Here is a 27190-nt window from a genome sequence, read left to right as displayed (position 1 = left end):
TTTTTACAACGTTTTTATTAGCTCGTATTCTTATTTGTCCGGTACAAATCTTGCAATCGATTTTTAACTAGCTTCCCGACTAGCTAGACATTTGAAACTTTTAGAATATATCAGAACACGATGCCAATGCATTTTTTTAATACTTTTAGCCATCTTTAAGTAGAATTGATTTCATTTTCAGTTAATTCTGTTTTGTCTGAAAAGTTATTTCGGAAGAAATCCGTAAAAAGTAAAACTATTATTAGTTGCTAAGTGGGTCCTAGCAACAAAATTATTAATATTAATATATACGTGCGTTACTATGGAAATCAATATGAAGTGTCAAAATGACATTTCAGTATATTTATTCAGTATTTCTATCAAGTACAAATTTTTTTGATCGTTTAAGCTAGTCAAGTAAAGTTTATATGATTCAACAGAAAATTTAAAAACGTATATAAAAAGTTCTTTTTATCTTGTAATTATTTTTGTATTATTTCTTGAGAAAAAACCATGTAAAATGACAGTTTGCGTTGAAAAACAAGGCGATACGTTTGTGTGTTTCCAGACTGTACAGACAGACTGTGGGAAGAGTATGTGGCCACTTCAGCGTCGTCCGCGTCGTCAAGAGCCAGAGTTGGAGCTGCATCCGGGGACACGGCAGCCACAGGAGGAGCGGCGGTGATGATCTCAGAAACAGGATAGACAGTTTTGATTGTTTAGACGGCTAACTTATTGTAATTGTTACAATATGTGCTAATACTTCAATACAAAAAATGAAAAACTACCCTCGATAGCTGCCGATAGCGGCCTATAGCAGTCTTGTGTATAAAATAGATGCGCAGGTTATAGTCTAATCGCTTTGGAGTCGTATTAATAATTTTTATTATTGATTAATGCTTTCACTTAAAATTACACGGTATTCACAAGGATTCGTTAAGTATTTCCAATAATTTTATTAGTCTGATGAAACATGACGTAAAAATCGAATCACTTCTGTAATGCTTGTTTCTCGATCTTGCTTTGTTGTTCTTCTGACTGAAGCTGCTGCAGGGTAAGAAGGGAAACTCCCAGTTGGTCTTCTCTGGTGAACGGCTGAGCCATCTGTCGAAGCCAACGTTTACTTATCTGAAAACATGTAAATTTAGGACTAAGCTTTATAATCCAGAATCAATCACATTTCTACATACAAATGGCATGAAATGATAGCAAAAAAAGGCATTTTCGTTTTCCCTAATAGAGCCTACATTAATTTTTGTTATTTCATTCAACAGACCCACTGTAAGGCTAAGCGCACATGAACCATTAGTTAATTGATCATTATATTAAAGCATAGTACAATTTACGAATCTGCAACTCATAAGAATGGGGCATTAAAAGACAACTCGATTAGTTTTCCTTATTCTTGACTATCAATTGCGCATCGATTGATGTCTTCCATGAAGGGATTATGTTTTGTTGAATGAGGATTTGCTTGGAATTTTTGGCATACCTATTTTTATTTTATTTTGCATTTTAAAACAGGTGATAATTATTATCTGCGGAACATCTGAACTTCTAGTTTACTACTGACCTGAATAGCTTCTTCTGTACTTAGGTTACAGAGAGAATCCTTGAGATGTTCCTGAATCCATCGAGGTAATTTACTTCTCTTATCTTGTCTGCTAAACCTTTTATCAGCAAATATCATGATACCGTAGTCAGTCTTTCCCCTGAAACCGAACGATATTTTATTTATTATTATATAAATGATTTGGATCTTGGTAACCACATATTTTATGAAAAATAAATGTTAGCCACATGCTCAATTTATTAGGTTCATGGTCTGCATTCAAACAACTGTGAATTTATTAGAAGCTGGATTCCAACCCGCGACCCTTGACATCATAGATCCCTCCCTTACCACTCGTCCAATGTGGGCTATATCTGGCAGTAGCGAAGGGTGGAGGTGGCCTGTTAAGATCTGCCATAAATAGTGCACATTAAAATTTGTTGTCATATGTATTTGTTTTTATTGAACTAAGACTACAATTTACAGATGGTATTGGTTAGTTTTTAAAAATCAATTAAACCCCTCCTAACCAAACCGTTTTGGGCGATACAATAAAATTGTGCACACTTTTTCATTCATAATTATTTATTTTCATTGGATTAACCAAAATATAATAGATAAAACATATTATTCTATCTATAAAATATACAAATTTATGTATGATTTAATTGCATAATTTTAGATATTTTATAGATTTGTATTGTTTTTATTTAATAAAACGCAATTTTTTTTCGTAGTACTTGTTCCACTTTTAATCAATAGATTAGGACCGGTTTCGTCCGCCTCAGTGGGACATTTTCAACTGAGTTGAAGAGGAAAAGTGGAATAAGTACTACAAAAAAAAATTGCGTTTTATTAAATAAAAACAACAATACAATGCAGTTCCACCATGAATTGACAGTTAACAAAATAAAAGAAATATTTTATAGATGGACGAATACTTTTTGACTATTATGTATTACGGCTTGGTTTCGCAGGGTTTAATTGAATTATAAAAACTAACCGACACGATCTGTAAATTGTAGTATTATTTCAATGAAAACAAATACATATGACTGACAAAGTTTAGTGTGCACTATTTATGGAGGATCTTAACAGCCTACCTCCACCCTTCGCCACTGATATCTGGTACAATATATTGAATATAATCGATTTATATTAATTCCATTTATAACTGACCTAATAGCGCGACCAACACATTGCGCGGCGTGCCTCATTGCGTCAAAAGTGAGGAAATCATTTTCTCTTATCTGAAATTATGCAAACAATATAAAATAAAACAATATAACATCTATTCAATTCTAAACTATCCTAAACGCCAAATCTTAAAATGTGCAGGAAAGCGAAATTATGAACCTATACTTAATTCGATTTAGTTCTGTAATATCAAAATATTAAAAAATCATTTTTTGTGTTTCAAATTACAATAAATTTTGGGGAATTTTTTCCAATTTCAAATTTATGAAAAATTCAATACATTGGCAAATAATGTCACTTAGGATACTTAAGAAGTGGCATGAAAATGATTGTTTCTTAAATTCAATAAATAATCCTATGCATTTAGGTTTATACAGAAATGTTGGAAATTTCATAGAGAATCGATTGATGTAAAAAAACGTATTTCGAAAAACTGGCGTTTAGGATAATTTAGAATTGAATAGACGATAAGATAAATAACAAATGTATATATAAAAGAAAAATGAAAATAAACCACTAGAATTAACCAAAGAATTTGTACAAGTGGTTGTATTGATAACAAGTTCATTATTTTTCTTCTACTATTGGCAGCTTCGAAAACAAAATGGAGGCTTGAAGTCTGTTGCTTTGTTTACATAACCTCCATACGCATTTCTTGGTGTTTTACGTGATTATGCATCATGCATAAAAATAATGGTCAATGTATTGCTTTTGGCTGTCCACGTGAAGAGGGAGTATCCATAGATATTTACGGCAATATGTGAGATGCTTGAAATGTCAAATTGAAGTCGAATTTAATAATACACTTATCAAATATCTGCATATAGAAACATGTATGTGATTAACCAATTGGGTGAATCTGAAATTATAGTGGAATATCATAGTAAAAATGTGTAGTTATCTTTAAATGAACCTGTAAGGTTGCAGACACACAGCATTGCAGTTGACGTGCGTCAACGCAGGTCTTATTTGATTCCAATTTCATCCGATTAGAATCACCAATTGGATAAAACAAATTCATGCTGGTGAATCTAATCGGATGCAATTAGAATCAAATAAGACCCTGCATCGACGCATGTCTACTGCAATGACGTGTGTCTGCAGCCTAATGTGAAGTTACTTGTAGCTAACTTAATCAGTAGACCAGTCCTTTTTTGCTTAAATTTCACACATTTAGGCTCCACTCTATATTTTTTTTTTTATATTTATACGTCTCTGACTTCCACCAGTATTTACCGCTGCATACAGTGTCATAAAATGGCGGTCAATTTATGATGGTTCAAGAATAGTATTTCAAATTTGGTAACATTTTAACTATTTTCGATTATGATTTTGGAAGTACATAATATGTACTATATTTCTATTATAATAGGTATATTCATATAATATCAAATCCAGCTCTTGTTAGTTAGACAAAATTAAACCAAAGGTTGATTGCAAAGTCATATTATATATTCGTCGACCACCATTTTTTATATTGTACGACTAATTTTTTTCAATTTGTGTATGAGTCAGAGTATGGACCTAATAGGTTGAGCAAGTGGCTGACATCCATTTCTCGTAAAAACAAAGTCTGTTAATACAAACCTCTACTCTGTGGAGGCCCATATATCTTATTAGGATCGGACATGGTCAAATAATAATAATACTATAAAAGAAAGTTTGTTTCAAAATCTTTGGATATTGCTATTTTTGTCTATTGAAATTATTTGGTTTGTACAACTTGGATGATTGAGGTTATGCTGTAATATTATATAAAACTCGAGTCACCAGGACATGAAAATCGTGTCCGGAAATTTGTACGTATTCAGCTTGCCGTATTACACTTCACCATGAAATATTGTATTGGAAATATATGGTCGTATGTTAAAGACCGTCCAACCTCTTAGGGTGCTTATACTTAGGGTAGTAATACTGAGATAAAATTCATGTCTAAAGAAAACACGGTTCTAGTCGGTTTACAGAAACCCAGCGGCAAACAAATTTTGAAAATAGCCGATATATTGGATTATTTGTTAGGTTAGGTTAGGTTTTCATTCTTGAATTCATGAATTTTGCAAAAATCGGCCATGAAAATGCTCCACGAACGTGTAATTTTTTCATCTCTTTCCGATAAGAAAGCTCACGGCGCTACAGTGAAATGTAATACGTGCAATTTACATGTAACCAATGAAAATACATTAATATTAATAAAACATATCCATCCATCATAGACGTGGAGCATATTATTAATAACGGTAAATGAAATCGGAATACCTGAAATTGATCTCTGAGATACTCCAATCGGGCTTTGAGAATTCTGCTCTGGGTGTAAACATAAGGAATACCAAACATAAGCACAGCCCTGCCGAGATGGTGATCAAAGTCCACACCTTCTGAGACTTTCCCTCTAGCGACAGAGAGCAGTACGGCACCTCTGCCTGACTCGCAAGCCTAGAGATATAATTAATAAATATTCAATTACATCATACTCAATCGACTGCTCTTCAGAGTTGGATGCGGAAGGTACAGGACTGGACGGAATGGAGAGAAATGGTTTTGAAAACAAAGTTTTGCACAAAACTATGTTGCAGCTGTCAAAATCAAGATGCACTTAAACTTATTGTAGCAGTCATGTTGACTGTTTACAAAACTTACAACCTTATTGGTGTTGTTATTATTAAATGTAAATTGAGTCTATTGTAAAAACTATATAAATGGTGCTTACAATTTAATTAAAACTAGCATTGCAGGCTGACATAGCAAGAAGTGTGGACGCTGGACCGAAAGAAATTGTTTTTTTTTTATATGATTTTACCGAGGCTTTGACTGTGACTCACTGTCATATCGCCTCTTCTCATCTAAAAGAACCTTACAATTTTGCCAAACTCTTCCGTCTTACCCACCGCCAGGGCAACTTCCAATTCGTCGATATTCTCTATCCGCAATTCGGAGCTGTAGTGCTATATGTACAATGTCCTCCAAAGCATCACATTCATCGCAGAGCTGCGAATCGCTTCTTCCCATGAGGACATCAAATCTTTTACCCCATTGTGTGTCCTGTTCTTAGCCTCAGTATCAGCTTAAGCTCATTTCTCTTCAAAGGAGACTCTACAAACCAGGGCACCAAACGTGGGGATGGTAAGGGTGGAAATTGTTTAATGGACCGAGGCCTGATCTGATAATGGAATAAGTAAGAAAGTAGCATTTTAGTTATACCTTAATATAATTCATCAAGGCAAAGCTGGTCTCTGCACTGTCTTGTGTTTCAATGAAGAGCAATTTGTGTTTCTGCAGTGAAGCGACTACTCCCTGATCATACCACGATCCCACTACCGACTCGAGATATAAGTAAGACGTGAAGAAGCATACGACTCCATCTGGCACGCAAGAAGCAATCTAGAATCAGAAAAGCATAAATTAAAGATAAATTCCTAATACATTCTATATGTAGGGTTGCCATGACAAGTTTCGACATTCAGTTCACTTGAAAAGTGGCTGTGTAGGGCCAAAGCACACTGGAAGCGGTGCACGTGGCGTAGGTGTTGGCCCTAAATGTTGGTAAAAAGAAGTCTATGTTTGTTTAAAATCTAAGCCGGGCCATGTCCAATGTGTCGATTGCGGGATGGAATTTGGTTCACACCATAGACCTATAGGAATTTAGTTGTGAACATGTAAAGAGCGTGTACATTCAGTTGTAATATATTATGATTTAATTAAGATTTTGAAAGGGAAGCATTAACCACTCCTATTTCTATTACCATGAACCATGAGGACACCCACTTGACTTTGTCGTAGTACTTGATTTGTATTGCAACACTCACAGCCCGCCGCGGGAGTGAGAGAAAGAGTAAATGTGAATCGCTGCATTTTAAAGACAGGCATAGTTTCATCTTACTGTCTCGTAATAGGCTCTACACAGCAGGAGAATAATTTGACGGCGATCTCTGTGTAACGTTTCACGTAACGGATACATGTTATTTTCGTGCAAATCTGATTTGGACATTAAAGAAATCGCAGAAAAATTGTAAAAATATTTTTGTGGAGCAGTGTTGCACATACCTCGACAAGAAGTTGTCCATAATTTCGTATGACGGCAACATCTTCACGTGTTTCAAATTTCGATGATATCGCAACTTGATCACTGCCTTTTGACACAATCTGTAATAAAAAATAAAACTTTGCATTTCGAGCAAGTGTGTCAACACCAGGCCACCATTTGCATTTTATGTATACAGTAATATTAACACAGATGATATTAAGAGCATACATCAGTGAAACGGCAAATAATTTTCAACAACAGGTGGGACGAAATTTCGCACTCGTTGCCAATCGGAGAGCAGCAGTTGAGATGTGAGCACGTCAATTTTTTGTGTTATGGCGTCGGAGGAATATATTTTTATATCGTGTAAAGATGACTAAACAACGTTACGCATGTACTCGAAAAAGAAAATATGTCAATATATTATTATTATTACTAATATAACAATAAACATAACATTAAATGGATTCATGTTGAATTTTTATGACAAATTATGTTTTGTTCAGCACGCGTCATTTGCACAATCTGCGCGTCGCGTAGTCACGATCTTTTCAGACCATTCCTCAGCTGAAGTATAGCCTTAACATTTCAAAGCCTAAATATATAGTAGTGATGCTGAAAAAGGGGTTACTAACCCTAACAATTAAAATAACTGTTAAAAGTTATTTTGCATTACAGATTTATTTTAAGTCAAACAAGTTAACAAAAAATAGTGTCATAATATTATATCAATACATATCGGTGTACGGAAGATTCTGGACACGAAAATTCCCGATAAAAAATTCCGAACACAAACACAGAATACTCTGGACATAGAAAATTTTGATGATTTAGAAAATAGTAGATAATAATATAAGTTCCATTGAGCAAATATGCACATAATGCAGAGTAGAAAGTAATTATTGAAGTATCTGATATCTGGTATTGAAGTAACAATTTACAGGGATTGTACAGGGATGGGCATACATGAGGTCAATGAGAGCCACATTCTAGATTTTCATATATATAAAGGCCACATCATAGTCACGTTCTCACGTAGTATTAAAATTCAATTGAATTGAAGGAAAATTATTAGTTATTAATTAATTAATTTAAAGGAAACCTTGCGAAAATATAAGTATAATGGGGAAACAAAATACCTATATTTTTATCAAGAGATATTAGGAGCCGCACTTAACCCAACGAAGAGCCGCATTTGCCCACGTCGGTTTAGTGTAATATAATATTACATATTATTATTACCCGTAAATCTCTCAGATAACACACTAATTTCTAATCTATGCGCCGCTTTGTTGATTTTTTAACATTTTCACTACAATTTATGCATTACGATTACTTCAATTTAAATTGAATACATTTGGAAACTCAGAGATAAGCCACGTTTAAAATTGACATTTTTGAACAAAACATGTGATTCATTAAAAATGTGAAATTATAAAATGTTTACCATAGGTAGTAGGCAGGGTCGTGCTAGGGTCATGGTGAATGAGCTTATCACAACGGGATTGAAGTCTAATATCTTTGGGTACATATCAAGTGGGGACAAAGTTCCTGAAAAAGAAAGACGAGCATTTTGATTTTGGACATAATATTATATATTATATATATATATATTTTGATATGTATTATGAAAGCTTTTGCAACAGTTAAAGATGTGAACATACCTGATGTAATGACAACTGTTTGGAAGCGTGAAAAAATCGGCCTCATCGCTATTGATGAATCAAGACAACTAAAAAAATGAAAAATTTATATATTCATTTCTGGCAACAAATGAGATATCGTCTATGTAAGTTCAATACCGCGTATGAGCCAATATGTTCAAAATACGTATTTTTGGCGCTCTCGGTTAAACGGCACAAGCCGCATTGATTGGTGCATTCAAATTTTGAAATTGACCAATAGACTACTTGCACTCGGTTAAAATCAATACCGCGCATGAATCATCCATACTAAAGAGGCAAGCAAGACCGCGTATATCCCTGATCCAATACAGCGGACGAACGGAGAGTTGCGGCAATACCGCGTAAGGTCCAACTGATTTACAAAATAATCCTATGGCAATTAATTTGCACAGACGCATACGATAGTAAAAATATATTTTCTAATATAAAACAGGAAGACACAATAAACTGCATTTAAATTAATTTTTTATCTTTTTTTATTGACGAAATTGCAAGGTTTTTTGTCCTTCCTGAACATTTTGACAAATGGTTCTTCCGCGGTATTAAACTTACATAGACGATATTATGTTATTATGAACTAAAGAAACAATAGAAATTCCGACTGCTGTCAATAGAATTTATGCCACAAATAATGACTACTTTTACCGATCCTCAGAGCTTGTATTAAAATTAGTAAACCGGGAGGGGGTGCTGTTCTTTTGCTTCACTCTCACGAGGCTCCATCTCTACTTAGTATTATGTTTATTTATTTTTATATGCCAATATGCAAAAGAATATTGTTTTGCGCGTGTTATTATTTCCACAATATTAATAATCAATGAAGTCTATGCCTAACGATATTACTATGGCAGTATCTGACATGCCGCAGATTTTTACCAACACACGTTGAATGTAGAGCGAAGCTCTTACTACAATCGCTGTAATACCGATAATTGTGGCTGTGATGTCACTGTGTGTTTAATTTTTCAGATTATGCAAATCAATCGACAGTAGCTAGTAATTTGAGTTGAAAGTCGGAAGAGATAACTTTGTATGTGCGGCCTGTCGACCACGGCTTCAAAGAGTGAGAAAACTTGCTGAAGGCATATAACTGGTTAACTATTTTTTCATTGCATAAGGCAAATGACAGAGACACTATTTTCATTTCTTTTTTTCATCTGTCATCGACTTAAAAAAACAATGTTTTTAATATTGGAAATACAGTAGGCACTCGGTAATCCGGCGTTCACCAATTCGGCATGTCCAATAATCCGGCATTTTGCAACTCAGCTTTTCCGCTCTATAATCCGGCAAGTTTCACATTAAACTGTCGGATTACAGAGCAGAGAGCCGCTCACTGAGCAGTTCGGTGCCCGACCTTGACAGTGATAGAATTATTTCCAATAGAAATCCAATTAATCCGGCATAGGTGAAAAAATATGGGTGCCAGATTACCTACTGAGCGCCTACTGTACACTAAAAACCAGGCTTAATTTTTTGGTGAAGGTAAAATTATATATAAGATAATAAACATGTCTTGAAACGAACCTGAAGTATAAAACTGGATTCGATACAGTCGGCGTTTTATCATCGAACGGCTCAATTATAATGGTGAATCCTTTTGTATATGTGGCCACAAGCGTTGCCAGATTCGTGACTAATGTCAGTGATGAATAGTTCGACGGGTCCGGTATCTCTAATGTTCTTAACAAAGACGAGAGTCGGGAGGCACAGAATCGCAAAGGCTTCCTTTCTATACACACTCGGGCTGCCAAATCTTTGAGGAAACCTAAAAAGACAATGTAAAATAACATGGTGAAACTTGGTATGACCACGATTTGCTATTCCCTCTACCACATGCCACGTTTCCACACTTAATTGATGCCGGGTTCGGATTACATTTATGATACTAGTTAAGTGTCTAAGTACCTACCTGATTGGTGTTTTCGCCGACAAGATTGAAAAAGTATCCACGCATATGGTTGAAAAAAAAATTCAAGGTTTGTGAACGTGTGTCGTTGACATTTTAGTTTATGATTTTCTTCATACATTTATTCACTTATCAGATATTCCGAGCTAAACTATCATCAATAATTTTCTTAAAAATGTTAATGTGTCGATCGTTTAAAAACATTTCGACCCTAAGCAATAAAATCCGACCGGACAGGATGCCGCCGAGATCAGATTACGTTTATGACACTAGTTAAGTGTCTAAGTACCTACCTAATTGGTGTTTTCGCCGACAAGATTGAAAAATTATCCACGCATATGGTTGAAAAAAAATTCAAGGTTTGTGAACGTATGTCGTTGACATTTTAGTTTATGATTTTCTTCATAAATTTATTCACTTATCGGGTTTTACGAGCTAAACCATCATCAAAAATTTTCTTAAAAATTTTAATGTGTCGATCGTTTAAAAACATTTCGACCCTAAGCAATAAAATCCGACCGGACAGGATGCCGCCGAGATCAGATTACGTTTATGATACTAGTTAAGTGTCTAAGTACCTACCTAATTGGTGTTTTCGCCGACAATATTGAAAAAGTTTCCACGCATGTGGTTGAAATTACATGTAAAAAATCGAAGGTTTGTGATGTCGGTAGGTACCTACCAGCGCTCATTACAATAAACAACTTCTTTTGTAGTTTATGAATGCCATGCTTGTTTCGGGGAAAAATTCTAATTATGTATTTTTGTTTGAATTGCGACTTTTTGTGTTATGTGACCGCTCATTTAAAAATACCTATTCTCTTATATAACGAGTCTCTGTTGTAAGGAACCGAATTAGACAAGGAATTACAATCAGTTTCTATACGGGCTATACGAAGATTGCAACGCAGTTCAATCAATTCAGAATGGGAGACTGCGATGGCTAGGTCATGTGCACCGTATGAATGACAATGAACCGGCAAAAAGAGTGATGTCCAGCAATCCAATAGGACGTAGAAGAAGAGGGAGGTCAAAGATTCGCTGGTTGGATGGAGCTGCCAGTGACTGCCGTATTCTGGGGGTACCAAATTGGAAAGCGGCCACACTGGATAGGGACAGGTGGAGGGAGCTGTTGGAGGACGCCAGGACCCACACCAGGTTGTCGCGCCCCTGATGATGATGATGATTCTATCTACTACTTAGTAGTTTTAATTCATTTTGCTCTTAACATGTTATTTATTGTGGATTAAGAATTATCATGCCTGAGGCTTTATATAAAAATAAAAGCACTCACTTCTCGTTTTGACTTAAACATATGCACAATTAAATCATTATTTACGTGAGCATATTTAAATTCTCACCAAGTATTAAATAATAATGTAAAAATTTAAATATAAATAAGAATATTAAATATTTATTTTAAAAGTAGCTATTGAGATCCCCGGGGTTCCAGCGGCTAGCTCAGGTGTCCATCGAACCCCGGATTCACAAAAAAAAGTACGATATATTTGAGGGTGGAATTAAATAAAACCACGTCTGTCTCGTGTAACTTGGTATTAACTTATATGTATTTTACACTTTCTTTACATGTTTAGGTTTTTACAATTAGTTACGCAGGTCCGTATATGTCGGAAAGGGGACGCTTACTAACTTCTTTTTATTTTTTTAAACTTCGCGTACCCACGCCATTAGTAAAAGGGACTAGTGATTGGCCAAATCTTGATCGCATGATCTTTGATTCGGCGAATCACGAGCCTGACCCTGGCGCCGGCGCGCGAGGATTTCACGCACAATGCGCGGCAAAATTTATTATATTTGAATACTTATATTTAGTCTTAAAATTATCGCTTTCGTCCATCATCATTTATACCTTTTAAATTAAATTAAATTTATCTTAATTACACCTCCGCCCAATATGCGATTTTCACACACCGGACGAAGGCCTTTACTTATGATTAAAAAATACTTACGTGGTTGAGCAAGGAATCAGATTAGATGTTTTATGAAGCCGTTTCTAGAGGTCAGGGTTACGTTTCGACTTATAGCTACTAAATGATTATTTTACACCGGGAGAAGCCCGCCTGTAACAGGGGCGTATCAATTCGCCCCATCTGGATTAAAGTCGAAAGGTACGCCCTGATCTCATCGGCCACCCATCCAATTCTTTGTTCATCCGTTAAGTACATAGCATGATAAGTTTATAAAAAAATTCAACTACAATCTAACTATTCTAACAAAAAAAAAAAACAACTAACTTTACGTATTGTTTCTATATTTATTTTAATTACTATTTTCCTGCTCAAAGCAATGCTCCTGAATAAGTCAGAGTTTGATTTATTTTCCTTTCTTATTATCATTTGTCATAATTTATTATTATTTTATTTTTCTCCTGTAATGTCGTGCGTTTATTTTGTTTTCGTAATGTTTTTGTTATTCTTCTCGTTCTTTTATACTAGTCAGCGGAGGGGTCGTGGAGCTGCAGTCTTCGACTCTTGGGCTGTCCAGTTTTTTTGTATTCCGAGAGGCTACATTTGTAGACGTTTGGCCCTCGTTCGGAATTATTATTTCGTGTTACGTTTTACCTTTATTTTTATTCTTGCTCAATAGGAGCATACCTAGCTGGTCTCTAGAGTATCACCTCACGGACAGATACTGTGTCTCCATCTGTTCCTATTACTGCGGGCAAGGCATCGTATAGCGGTACAACGGCTAGGCTCGCTGACGGCGGCACGGCTTTCTCACAGGTACTAGGATGGATTTTCACAATAAGTATCCTCTTCCCTTTCTTTTTTTTTTTTATAGATGGTTACACTTCGGAGGTACCTCTTGTTGTTTCACGATATCTTTCATGCGTCACGTCCCTAGTCTCTCCATGAACCTGCGCGAGAAAGGAGAGTGCGCACTCTCCACACCATCAAGCTTTGGTATCATGAATTTTCGGCTACGCTGCCTTTGGATGCGCTTACTTCGAGAGGTGGCTCCCTTTGTGCTTCCAAATTGTCTTCATCTGTATTTATTCTTTTTCTTTCTTTAGTAATTTATTCGTTCATTAGACTTCCTGTACTTTAAATTTATTCGAATTTACTTTATTAATTACTCCTACCCCATACATTAAATAGCTACTAATTTTATATAAAATCTTCCCATTGTACTTATGGTACTTACTATCACTTTTAATATTTTACCCTAATACCCATAATTATTTTGCAACATTGTATTGACTGTATAAATCACATTGGTATTAAAAATTGAAATATTCCACCCTCTCATTATATTTATTTCTGAATCAGTAAACTTAAAACTGTGTAATTAACTTTATTTTTAGTGAAACCCATTTTATTTAAAAAAAAAATTGTTGTTTCGTTTTACGCGCCCGACATCGTATTCCAAGGCGCGCCGCGCCGATTTGCGGTGCCTCTCACGTTTTATTATTATTATTATTTTTTTTTTCATTATTGAAACCCTGTTGAGAAATTTACGGCTTATTGACTCATTTTTTTTTTTTTTTATCACAAGCATACAATCTCTACTTTCATCCTCTTGTACCTAATTTTAACGTATTATTAAAATTTCACTTATCAACTATAATATACACTTCGTCGAGTGATGCCGTATTATTCCCGTTCCGTTTTCGCTGTGTTAAATTTACGATTGGTAATTTGTAAAGAAATAATAGTGACGGTCGTATACTATTTTCTTCGTTTCTCTTTGGATTCAAATTATTAACACGGCGTAACTTTGAAACAGGTTTCGCGCTACTGTAGAATATCCTCTTTCCCGTTTATAAAATTGTTTGCGATTTTCAATGTTAATGTTTTCGAATTCATTCATATTTACTTTATTTGAACGGAAAGAATTGGCGTCACTCTGCGAAGCGTTATTTTTAAAACTAGAATGTACATTTTTCTTACTAATGAACTTAAGTTTACAAGGCTCAGAAAGTGGGTCCTTAATTAACTTTGTATCCGTAATTAGAAGAATTTCCGGATGTTTTATTCGTATAATCTACACATTTCACTTCCAACAGGAACTCGGCGTTCACCCTTGACTCGAGGGTTGGCGACTGGTCCTGCTTCATCTCCTCGTGGTCGAGCCTGCGCCCGCACAGCTTCGATTCCTCTCAGCTTGCGCGCCTTTTCAGTCCTCTTGTGAGGCTCCCTGGCCTCGCGTTTCCTTTTTCTCTCCTCACCGAACATCCCGTGGTCGACTAGGGTACACGACATGTTAGTGATACCCTAGGAAAATTGGCATTTTGCTCGCCGTTTTTCGTCGCGAGTGGGCCGTGGCCTTTACGAGCCCTCCTCGCTGGATACCGTCGATGATGTGTCTGGTCTCCATAGGTGGGATTTGTGCAGCCATTCGTCGTACTGGAGACGCGCTGGTGCTACGGTCTCCAGCACGACGCTAGGCGCGGTCAGCTCCGTATGTGGACTGTCTTCGAACACCAGAGGAGGGCTCTCCCGGTTTGATGTTGGAGACAGCACTTCTTCTTTGATAAGGGTCACGTCGGAGTCCACTTTTTAGTTAACCATTTCTTGGTTGTTCCGGCTCCTGGATCATAAACTTTTATTTAGCGTTCGCGAGCGTAAATTTTATTTCGCGGGTTCGGAAGAATCCATGCGATTCTTCGAGCTTCACGTTGCCAAGGCGCCATTGAGATCCCCGGAGTTCCAGCGGCTAGCTCAGGTGTCCATCGAACCCCGGATTCACAAAAAAAAGTACGATATATTTGAGGGAGGAATTAAATAAAACCACGTCTGTCTCGTGTAACTTGGTATTAACTTATATGTATTTTACACTTTCTTTACATGTTTAGGTTTTTACAATTAGTTACGCAGGTCCGTATATGTCGGAAAGGGGACGCTTACTAACTTCTTTTTATTTTTTTAAACTTCGCGTACCCACGCCATTAGTAAAAGGGACTAGTGATTGGCCAAATCTTGATCGCATGATCTTTGATTCGGCGAATCACGAGCCTGACCCTGGCGCCGGCGCGCGAGGATTTCACGCACAATGCGCGGCAAAATTTATTATATTTGAATACTTATATTTAGTCTTAAAATTATCGCTTTCGTCCATCATCATTTATACCTTTTAAATTAAATTAAATTTATCTTAATTACACCTCCGCCCAATATGCGATTTTCACACACCGGACGAAGGCCTTTACTTATGATTAAAAAATACTTACGTGGTTGAGCAAGGAATCAGATTAGATGTTTTATGAAGCCGTTTCTAGAGGTCAGGGTTACGTTTCGACTTATAGCTACTAAATGATTATTTTACACCGGGAGAAGCCCGCCTGTAACAGGGGTGTATCACTATAATTCACGATTCTATTTATTTTCTAATTTCATTCGATTGAGTGGTGCCCAGTTGTCCCAGCGCCAAATCATTCGAAAATCGATAAACGTTTAAATGGTCTCTGCGGTGTAATTCATATTTTTTCTATCGGGCTCGCCACTATCTTTTTACTCCGCGTGCTCAGATATTGTGCAAGTTGCAACTATCACATGAACATTTAGAAGCTGTTGAACTTTTTTGATCCAGCCATGCAGTCTTGCAACTTGCACGATAATACGTGTTTACACTAGCATTTTCTTGCTAGTAGTAAATAAATGCATGTGTAAAAACAGGCTATAAGAGTAATCAATGAATCCTTTTTTCAGATTCATTTTTATATTTTGAGGCCCTATCTAAAAAAAAATTATCTTACCTGCTGGTGATTCTTGCACGACATGCTGGATTCTCAGTCGAGTTTTTATATATTCTATAAATCTCTTCAGGAATCCAATGAAGTGTTCAGCGTTTCGGATGTTTCCGGGGACAACCTCTGTAAATGTTAATGTCAGAATGATAATTAAAACCACCACCTTTGATTATCAACGCATCTATTCTATACACAAGGCTGCTATCGGCGGCTATCGAGGTTAGTTTATCATATTTATATATTGAGGCGGTTAATTGTCATAATAAGTTAACCGTCTGAACTGTCAAAAAGTGCTGTTTTAACAGCACCTCTCTTGGCTGTGTTAAATTTTAGAGCGAGATAGACAGTTTAGACGGCTAAATTATTGTAACAATAATTATAATATGATAAACTACCCTCGATAGCAGCCTTGTGTATAGAATAGATACGCAAACCTATTTTGTTCCAACCAAAAACTAATATTATAATAATTACAAGATAAAAAGAACTTTTTATATACAACGTTTTTAAATTTTCTGTTGAATCATATAAACTTGACTTGTCTAGATTAAACAATCAAAAAAATTTGTACTTGATAGAAATACTGAATAATGAAATGTCATTCATATTGATTTCCATAGTAACGCACATATATATTATTTAATAATTTAGTTGCTAGGACCCCCTAGCAACCAATTATGGTATCAAAATAACTTTTCATACAAAACAGAATTAACTAAAAATGAATTCAATTCTACTTAAAGATGGCTAAAAGCATTAAAAAAATGCATTGGCATCGTGTTCTGATATATTCTAAAAGTTTCAAATGTCTAGCTAGTCAGGAAGTTAGTTAAAAATCGATTGCAAGATTTGTACCGGACAAATAAGAATACGACCTAAGAAAAACGTATTCGTATATAAAATATATTTAAACCTCGTTAATACGAATTTCATGGGACCGAGAATCGAAAAAAAAATCGAATTACGAAATATGAAATGTATGGAGGAAAAATATTAAGATTTTGAAAAAAAAAAAAAATTATTTTCATTAATTTCGTTTACGATCATAGATTAGCTTACGAAATTTCCGATTCCGTGTGTGTTAATGGGTCATAAAATGTCAGGATTATTTATATTACCTTCTTCTGTCACAATTTTCAATGACTGGCTCATGAAACAGTGTACTTTATTACGATTTATTGAATATTTTTATATGCCAGGACTTGAATTACGAAATGCGAATAGCAAATGCAATAACTATAATGACAATACTATTCAAATTATTAAATTTTCGAGACAAACGCAAGAATATTTTCTGTAAATGAGCAGTTTGAACAGTGAGAACAATTTAAATGTGGCAGATTTTTTTATTTCGCTACCATTACAAAGCCGTGCCAAAATAATTAGGAAATTGAATGATAGGTGAAAATTGTTGAGAAAGATTGCTCACACAGTAGGTGCTCAGTAATCCGGCGTTCACCAATCCGACACGTCCAATAGTCCGGCATTTTTCAACTCAGCTCTCCTGCTCTATAATCTGGCAGGTTACACATTAAACTGCCGGATTACAGAGCAGAGCCGTTCGCTCGGCAGTTTGGTGCACGACCTTGACAGATTATTTATTATTTCCTATAGAAATCTAATAATCCGGCATTTTCGACAATCCGGCATAGGTGAAAAAACATGGGTGCCGGATTACCGAGCGCCTACTGTATGTGGTGTCAAATATTTATTGCCGTATCTCCAATAGATTATCTTTGATATGAACTTCAAGTATTTGATCACTATTCAAATATAGGAGACCTTCCTTTATTTATCATTGAAGTTTTGTAATAATTATGCAAAAAGATTTCGAATCCAATAGAAATGTTGGAAATTAAAGCTAAAAAATATCTTTTTTTATATCGATGCATCGTGCCAAATAATGTAATAAATCAAGCAGTGTTAGGTAGACGCTTCAATTTTATGGTACACCAGTTGAGTTCTATGTTGAGTTTTATGGTACACAAGTTCTTGTCTAGCATATTCGCATATTCATTGTTTTAGACAATAAAGATTTTTTACCGTTTAATACTTCATCAGGTAATATGGGGTTTCCGAGTAACAGATCTGCATCACGGGCGACAGCGGCGTCTCTCAAACCTTCCACCATTCGCTGATACTCATCTGCTAGTCTTGCAGCATCATCTTCACGTAACCTATCAATTATTTCATTGTATAATAGCCTATTAAACATACATAATTCTGAAAACACTCATGAGAAAATGTAGCCAATAGAAAAAATCTTTTTCGAAAAAAGTAAGACACCCGGCTGGCATCAAACCAGCGTCCCTTGGGTTTCACGCCCTGTGCATTACCACTATACTACAGCAGCCATGCTTAATTGCGACAGATTTTAACTATTGGCCTTTTTAATACCTGCTTATAAGTGCTCTCCAAATTGAGTTACGGTAGGCGATCGATTTTTGTATTCCAAATTAAAGTATTTATAACTTTAATTACTAATCGACGTCACGGATCACTCAAATATTTTCTTCAATATTTTCTATTAGCTATATTTTCTCATGAGTATTTTCAGAATTATGTATGTTCAATAATTAGAATGGTACATTCTTAAAATCTCGTGAATTATTCGTTGAATAAAAGAAATAGTTAATTAAATCTATTAGCAAGTTCAAGTAAGTTACAACAGAAAATATTGGAGTGATCCGTGACCATTGGCTAGTGTTTTCAGAATTAATATATGGGTTTATTTGACAAATTAAGTGTCAATTGATTATGGTAACAGGACACGCTGGTTATAAAAGAATATTATTAGCTGGCATTATGGAGAAAGGAACCGGTCCACATTCGACTCGAACTGAGATCATGAGGGTTAAAAATTTGAAATGCAATGTGAAGTATTAGATAATTAATTTATACATTTAAATGTGAAAGTAGGAAATGAATATTTAATAATATATAATATAGTATAAATTATAAAATCATACTGAAAAATATTCTAAATAACCTAATGCTGCCACTGCTGAACATGTGATAAGTGGTATGTAGGTAGGACCTTATAAAACACAGTGCCGAAAAAGTCTATAAAAAATCTAATCATGATGCAAAATAAAAACCAACTAACGAAAAATATCAGTAGCGTATTCAACTACGATGCCAGCTAAGAAATAAACCACTCAATGGTAGTGCCAGTGAAAGAATGACATTTTCGTGATTACTATACAGGCGGCTCCGATCGGATACGACGGCACCGAATATGAGTGGCCACGCGGCACCGATCGGCGCCGGTGGCAGCAAAGCTGTTAAAGGAAAAGCATTATTTTTAATTAACTGAAATGGACCCAAATAATGTTGGAAAGCGTGTAGCTAATCCCAGCGAGTGGAAATGAGCCAAAGAAAAGACATTAAAGTCTCCATAAACGTAATTATTATATATTTAATATGTAACATACCTGGACACGGTTTTCTCCAACTGCTGCAATGCCTGAGAACTCCGTTCCATGATTCTCTTGGTAATTTTGACACTCATTGAATCGATGCAGACATTATCTATATTGTGGGCCTCATCGAAAATAACCACCGCCTCTTTGTTCAAGCCTTTCGACACCACTTCTGCTATTTTTGGATCCAACAGGTAATGATACGAGTATACAACGATGTCTGCATGAAGAATCTGCAAAGTGGACAACGTAATCGTAATCAATGATTTTTCATATAGGCCTTCAGCTAAATTTTGCAATCGGGGCCATTCATTGGTCAACCGATTGGTATTAGACAAAATACAGCCAATGAGGTGTTCGCCTATTGGTATGGAGCGGTTTGAAGCCAATGAGCCTTTATATCACCAAAGTGTAAGTAAATCAGTGAAATAAATTGAATTCAAACGATCATAGCGAGAAAACAATGAATAGAGGAACGATCAATGAGATATTTTTTCGTAATTTGTTATGAAAATTTTTCAGGACCTTAAGTGCCGACTAGACGCTCATGCTTTGCCAAGCTTACCTGCGTAAACCGGTTTGTATCGGGAAGCCCGTGTGTATGGACGGGAAAACCGTAGCTCGCGCAAACTGAAAAGTGCCGTAAAAGTAGTTTGCACAAACTATACCGCGCAGGCAAGTCACTGCCGTCTAGCCGGCGCTTTACTTAACGAACGATACATACTAGAAAGTGACAGACTGAGGAACGATATACAAGAATCCACTTCACTGTAACCAACGTTATTTGCATTGTTTTTTACCCCTACTTAAAGTTTTGAGCCAAATATAGTTAAATAACCATTCTGCATGATTATATCAATTTATTAATGTATCCATTATTATTGTTTTCTTAAAAATAATACATTTATTATAACATTTAAATTATTTAAAATTAGTTTTTACTACTTACTAAATAAAATTAAAAAAAAATACATTTTTTCCGTTTTCGATTAAAACATTTTTAAATTAATTTGTTGATATAGTCAAAAATGTCTCTTCCACAGAAAAAATTATTGTGTAAGTACTATTAAAAACTAGAAATTACTATCTGTGTTTTCTTTATAGATAATATAACATAATAATCAATGAAATATTTGAATTACGTACAGCAAACCTTGCCAAAAAGTAGGGACACCAATTTCTATCGGATCCATACTGTTTAAGATCATCGAGTGTGTATATTCCATGCGGCAACACTGACCCTCTGCCTTCCGTATTAAATCCTTCATAGTATTGACCTGCAATCATATTTCATTAGAATATTACAAAAACTAAATTGAAACACTAGTGCGGATTAGTTCTGTGATCTATCAATATACAGTACTCTCTCAGTAATCCGCCACCCCAAAAGCCAGACAAGCGGCCAATTAGTGAAAGCGGAGGATTATAGTGCATACATACAAAAAATGGTAAAAATTAAAACAGGTATTTCGTAAAAATAGTTTCTTTGAGAAATTCATACTAGCAAATTACGGTTTATGTATAATCAAACTCAAGCAGGTATTTACTAAATTATACATATTTATAAACTAAGTTTATTAACTAAATATTAAACAGTAAATCACTTGACACAACCAGTTGTTCAGTGACGCAGATATTCTTGAATGGCTTAGGATTCCTGGCTTTCCCAATGACCAAAAGCTTCAGTTTGTGTGTCCCGGTTGCATTGGAGTACGGCATAATTGTGATGCGGTCCTTGGGCACTTTCCTCCCTGGTACATTACTTTCTTCGCGATGAACGTACATTTTAAGGAGAAATTTCCAAAATAAACCCGTTTCATCTGCATTGTATTGTTCGCGGCGGACTACTGAATTTGACAATCGAATACCGGTGAATTATAGCGCTTGATTTTGTGTTTTCACCTAGTAAAAATAACGGCGGATTACTGAGTGTACTGTATTCACATGTAGAATTAAATCCATTACAATGGCAACTCAGTACAATTTAGTTGATGTCCACAAAACACAATAAAACAAAAGAAAGCAACATTTTTTTACTTACATATAGGAACAGTTTCGTCGCTCTGATGTCTCTCCCTAATGTAGCTAGCTGTCAGAGAATGACATTTGCCATCGACTGCTTTGCCTTCTTTTTCTTTCGAAACCTGAAACAAGATTATTATGGGATATGTTAGGTTACGTTACGAGATGTGAGATAATCGAATCGAGACACCGACTTCAAGTTTACAGTGATTCTAATGGATTTAAGTTTTGTACTATTCCATTTGACGTTTTTTTGCGACCTGGATTTCGCCTTTTGGCACCTTCAGGCACTGTGTGTACTCACCAAAAGGCAAGCACTATTAACTCTAACTTATATAACAAATCAATAAGTGGGTAAAAACTTATCACCTACCTATTAAGTCGAGGATCCAATAAAAAATATATAACTAATTATGAATAGTTGAAGTGTATAGTGAATAGTAAAAAACCCCATACCGTATCAATAATAATACACTCGATAAGCGTATAATAAATCGTCAGAATTATTAGTATCATTAGTACCATTACTAATTATAAACAATAAAAATATTACACTCAAGAGGTGGAAAATCGTCCATTCTGGGAATAATGGAAATTAATGGAGTTGTTAACTAATGAGAGATATCTATGATATCAGTCTTTAAAAGTTCGTAAGGGTCGCAAAAACGACTTAAATGGAATAGTAGGAATAGTAGAAAACTTAAATCCATTAGAATTTAAATTCAAATTCCATCAAGTACCTTCAGTCGATAGTATTAATCTTACAATTATTATTATTCTCAATAGAAATTTACTACATTAAAATAAGTCAGATTAATTGATTGGACACGGAAAGTTATATAGCGAATTGTGGGTAAGTAAGTACAATTAATATTGACGATACAAACCGAATCGTTCAATTAATTCTAGGGATCGTGTCAGAATTTGGTTTAAGCGCTGTTTTTTGTTGCCATACTGTTAAATAATACCTGTGAAGAAAATGCCTGTTTTCAACTCACTACACTATATAGTGTCTTGTCGGTGGGAGGCAGGGGGGTGAAAGTTCCATACAGCGAACATGACCACCTAATACTCAGTTTTCAGAATAAATGGCAGCATGGTCACACACGAAGTCGCATGATACAAGGCCATTTCAATGACCAATCAGAGCTCACCCATAGTCCAGCCAATCAACATTCGAGCTTTCGATCAGTCTTTTCAAATTTCATGTCATTCTACATGATATTTTCAAAACAAAAGCAGTCGTGTAATATTTTTCGAGTTGACATAATGTCAAGTGTCAGAATAATATTGCTGTTCGGCGTTTTTAAACCGTATTGATAAAAAGGTTTTGCAATCCGATAGCTGATAAAATAAGTTAATGGGTAAGTTTACTTTTATTATATTATGTTTATATGTATATACACTTGCATGCCCCTTGAAATTTCTTTGCAGTCGTGGCATTGAAATAATGATAGTACATACCTATTGTAATTTTCACGTTTGCAAATCTACCAAGGCAAACATAAAAAATAGGTAGGTATATAAAGAAGATTATGTTTGAGTAAATTACATACCTACCTATATAAAATGTCTATATTATATTTGCGCATTCTTACAAAAGTGTAAATGGCGATCATTGTCGTTTTATATTTTGACATTAGGTCGATTTTAAAATTATTGTTTCAGAATCTACATCAATATGTTGTCGATCGTTGAGGTTTTGACTGCGAGAATAACAGCAAGCGATGAAAATTTATAATGAAACACAATATGAAATAATTAAGAAGTCATCAATCTGACAGGAAGTGCTGACAAATAATTTCCATGGTGGGAGTGCTTTCTATTATTATTATTACATAATTATGTCCTCATAAATTTATGTTGTTATTCATAATTTGTCAATATGATTATCATTGCAATAAAGTGTACCTATCTGAATTGAGTTATCGACTTTTATTCATTTTTGTCACATACTTATAAATACTTTTTTGGGTTCGGATCTATGGTTCTGTCATAGTCAAAACTTCCAGTCACGCCAATAGATGGTGCCAATTATAGGGGGCATCTTCTTGTATGGAACTTACAAATCTATATATATATATATGTATACGTCTGTTATCTATGGTGGGAGGTAAGTGATGAAATATCAAAGAAAGAGCACAGTTGAACAATCATCTTCAGCTTATTACTGTGAATTACGTAACTAAGGAATGTGTCTTTTTCACATGTGTACATTTGCATTAAATAATGTTGTACAGTCGAACTTGGTTATTATGAGGAAGATGGGACCGAATAAGTGTTACTCGTTATATCAGAAAATAGGTATTTATAAATGAGCGGTCACATAACATAAAGTCGCAATTCAAAAAAAAAAAATACACAATTAGAATTTTTCCCCGAAACAAGCATGGCATTCATAAACTACAAAAGAAGTTGTTTATTGTAATGAACGCTGGTAGGTACCTACTTATTTCACAAATGAATATAATTATTATTATTACTAATATAACACTAAATGGACTCATGTTGAATTTTTATGACAAACTATGTTTCGTTCGGCACGCCATATTAGCACAATCCGTGCATTGCATAGTTACAATCTTTTTAGACCATGCCTCAGCTGACGTATAGCCTTAAGTCACTTTTGTAATTTTATGGACAACGGCGTTTTTGCTTTTGAGCAACTCAAATAATATTTGTCCATATTATGGACAATGACATACCTCGGGGTGAATGCACATATTTTTCCTTGAACTGAGAACGAGGCCTGTTAATGCTGGCTTCTCACCGGTACTTTTTTGATAGTATTCAATAAGATTTTTCAACTCCTCAACAACTTTCTCGATTTCGGGAATTGTACGAGAACAATAAATGAGTTTTCTGAAAACAGACATGGAAAAATAGTTGTTTTATCAAGTTGCGTGAAAAATTATTTTATTTTGGAACACGGAAATGTTTTAGAAAAATCATAGAAATATACAATATATAAATCATAGAATAATAGAAAATAAGCCGAGTGGATTCGAACATTATTTTTTTAAATATCAGCTATGACAACATATCAATGGGTTATTATTATATTGTATGTGCAGTTTTTACCGACATTTAGTTATCACAAAACACCCGTCTGCATTATACCTTTATTCTGTAAAACCATTCCACATCTGATAATTTAGTGGATTGTGATTGGGGTGATTGATATGGCGGACAAAGAAACTCCAGGCAATCTTCTCACTCTTCGAGATGACAATAGCTATAAACATACACTGTTCATGGCTGTCGCAGTTTACTTTGGTTGCTTTGGAGCTCTGCAGACACCCTGTAGTATTGGTGTTCATGATTTAATTGAAATTGAGTTGTTTAAATGTTGACCTTGTAGTGGTCGATAAGGCACTAAATTAGGATGTGTCCTGGAGACATAGATTGTAGTGGTTTGGGATTGTTTGGTGGGGGTTAACATCGGAATTGGTAAAGATATTATTCTCTCATTTAAACATGATTAATTTGTTCATTTTGACACTGATTTTAAACCAATTCAATTTTCTCATAACAAGCAAAACTGTGTATTAACTCTTCAATATAATATATTATGTTTATTAATATCCACTTTAATTATATCAAAATTAATATCACCATTTGTTTTGTCAACGATTCTCTGAATGGTTAAAAAGGGAAGTGGATGAACTGAAATATAAAATAGTTAAAGATCTGTATAAGATGACTTGACATCGCAGAACGGGAAAGATTAAAGCCTTACCTGATGTGGTGCGGGTTTTGTATCATGTATGCTACAATAAGCGAGAGTAAAGAAACGGTTTTGCCAGTCCCTGAAGGCATCTCCAAAAGGCAATGACCCTAGAATTAAAATAAATATTAATTAAATCACGGCATTATCACGAAAATATTCTATAATTTTTTGACCTTGTCCGATCCTAAGAAGATCATATGGTCATCCACGGAGTCGAGGTTTGTATATTAACAGATTTTTATTTTTACGAGAAACGGATGTTAGCCACCTGTTCAACCAATTAGGTCTATACTCTGACTCCAAACACAAATTGAAAAACAATATGTGTATTTGCCAGACTCAGGGTTCGAGCCTGGGACCCAAGATATTATAAGCCGACGCGTAACCCGGTCAGCCATCGTGGGTAAACTTTAATTAGGATGATCTTTATTACACTTACTGTTTAGGTGAATACTTGGCCTACGAAAAACTCGCAGCGGAAAAATAGGAATCTTGTAATTTAGACAATTAACCCAATGCTTACGGGCCGCACAAAATTGTATTTTTGCTAATTGCTTTTCAAATGCAAATTAACACGTTAATTACAAAATTAATTTAAAGGGCCCGTAAGCATTGGGTTAATTGATAATTTACAATATTCAATTTTTAAATAAATTTTGGAACTGCTATCGTGACTTAATACAAAACATTGTATTACTTCCCCATACTATCATAGTTTTATATATTAGATTTCTGATGTCTGTGCAAGAACTGCGCAACATTAGATGATGAAATCGTCCCCAAAAAGTCATTGAATATTCATCTCACCTTAGCATCAAGCCCGCGTTTAAGCTCCAACATATATGCATATTGCTCGGGGTAAATATATTCATACGGGAAGTAAACAAGTAATCCATCGACGCTCAACCTGTAAGCATGAGAGATGCGTCATATTTTTTTACTACCTATATAGTACTTATTCAAATTAGAGCCGCTTGAAATTTTTTGAAAATCTGCGACCGATAGAAGAGTAACGTAAGGATTTATACCCCGTTTACAAGTACATGGATTTACTGCTGACAGTACGTATTATCGTGGCCATAACAAGAAAATTCACGTTTAAACATGTATTATCGTGCAAGTTGCAAATTGCATGCATGAATCAATAAAGTTCACTGAATTTTCATGCAATAATTAGTACTTGCATGGCGGTGCGCATGCGCAATAGAATGATAGTGGCGAACCTGCCGGAAGAAATACAAACTACACCGCACAGAATATTTTGACGTCTACCGATTATTTTCCTGTGAACCTGTCAAATAGCACCATACGATGACAAAATCGCGTCTCGCTTACGCTTGAAGAATGAGATTGGAGAGGCAGTCAGCACTTTTACGTTTAAACAGTTTAGCAATAGCAATAGTTTAAAATACACACTATTGGTGCAAGTAAATCCATGCACGTGTACAGACGCTATTAGACTCTCGACGGTCATCGGGGTGAATGTTATTTTTGAGATTCAGTAGGTGTCAATAACCATCTGATAAATAACATTGTTTCTGCGAAACATGTATTCCGTTGATATGACATGTTTGTACAAAACTTGTCACATTCAAAGTATTATAAAATGCGTACAGTTGTGATTACTTGACATGTATGCGTTTTAATTATATAGTATGGGTAATTCAAATGGATATAAAGTGAAAATGGTAATAATTAGAATAAACATCAATTTATTACTTCATTTTCCAAGCGGCGTCCTTTTCTCTACAAATGACGGATAAAAGTTTGGTTATGTTATTTAAAATCATAAACAATTTTGAATGTTGCAAGTGCTACAAAAAAATCCTGAAACAACTACCTAGAATGTTTTATGTTTGCTAAATAAATCATTATACTAAAACTAATTAAAGATGACTATTTTTTCATTTCCTATCTTAAAGTGCTTTAATTTTATTTTAATTCGATATTCAGAAGGTCAAAC

General features: G+C 35.0%; 1 protein-coding gene across 1 annotated transcript; it reads right to left on the bottom strand.

Annotated features, from left to right (window-relative positions):
- Positions 1-481: 481 nt before the first annotated feature.
- On the bottom strand, positions 482-26988 carry Xpd (general transcription and DNA repair factor IIH helicase subunit Xpd). Its single transcript, XM_085945980.1, has 18 exons — positions 26947-26988; positions 26035-26134; positions 25237-25334; positions 24203-24359; positions 21517-21619; positions 20622-20752; positions 19488-19708; positions 18097-18230; positions 16060-16176; positions 9962-10202; positions 8414-8481; positions 8197-8300; positions 6770-6868; positions 5927-6106; positions 4985-5161; positions 2711-2781; positions 1553-1691; positions 482-1107 (listed from the first exon to the last, which is right to left on the bottom strand). Exons 1-18 carry the CDS (start codon positions 26949-26951, stop codon positions 970-972), a joined length of 2283 nt encoding a protein of 760 aa, XP_085802106.1. The 5' UTR covers positions 26952-26988; the 3' UTR covers positions 482-969.
- Between the last annotated feature and the right edge of the window lie 202 nt (positions 26989-27190).

Source organism: Rhyacophila brunnea, unplaced genomic scaffold (assembly GCF_057557595.1).
Source record: "Rhyacophila brunnea isolate RB1 unplaced genomic scaffold, BYU_Rbru_1.0 scaffold_19, whole genome shotgun sequence".
NCBI lineage: Eukaryota > Metazoa > Arthropoda > Insecta > Trichoptera > Rhyacophilidae > Rhyacophila > Rhyacophila brunnea.
This window is presented reverse-complemented; position numbering and strand designations above follow the sequence as displayed.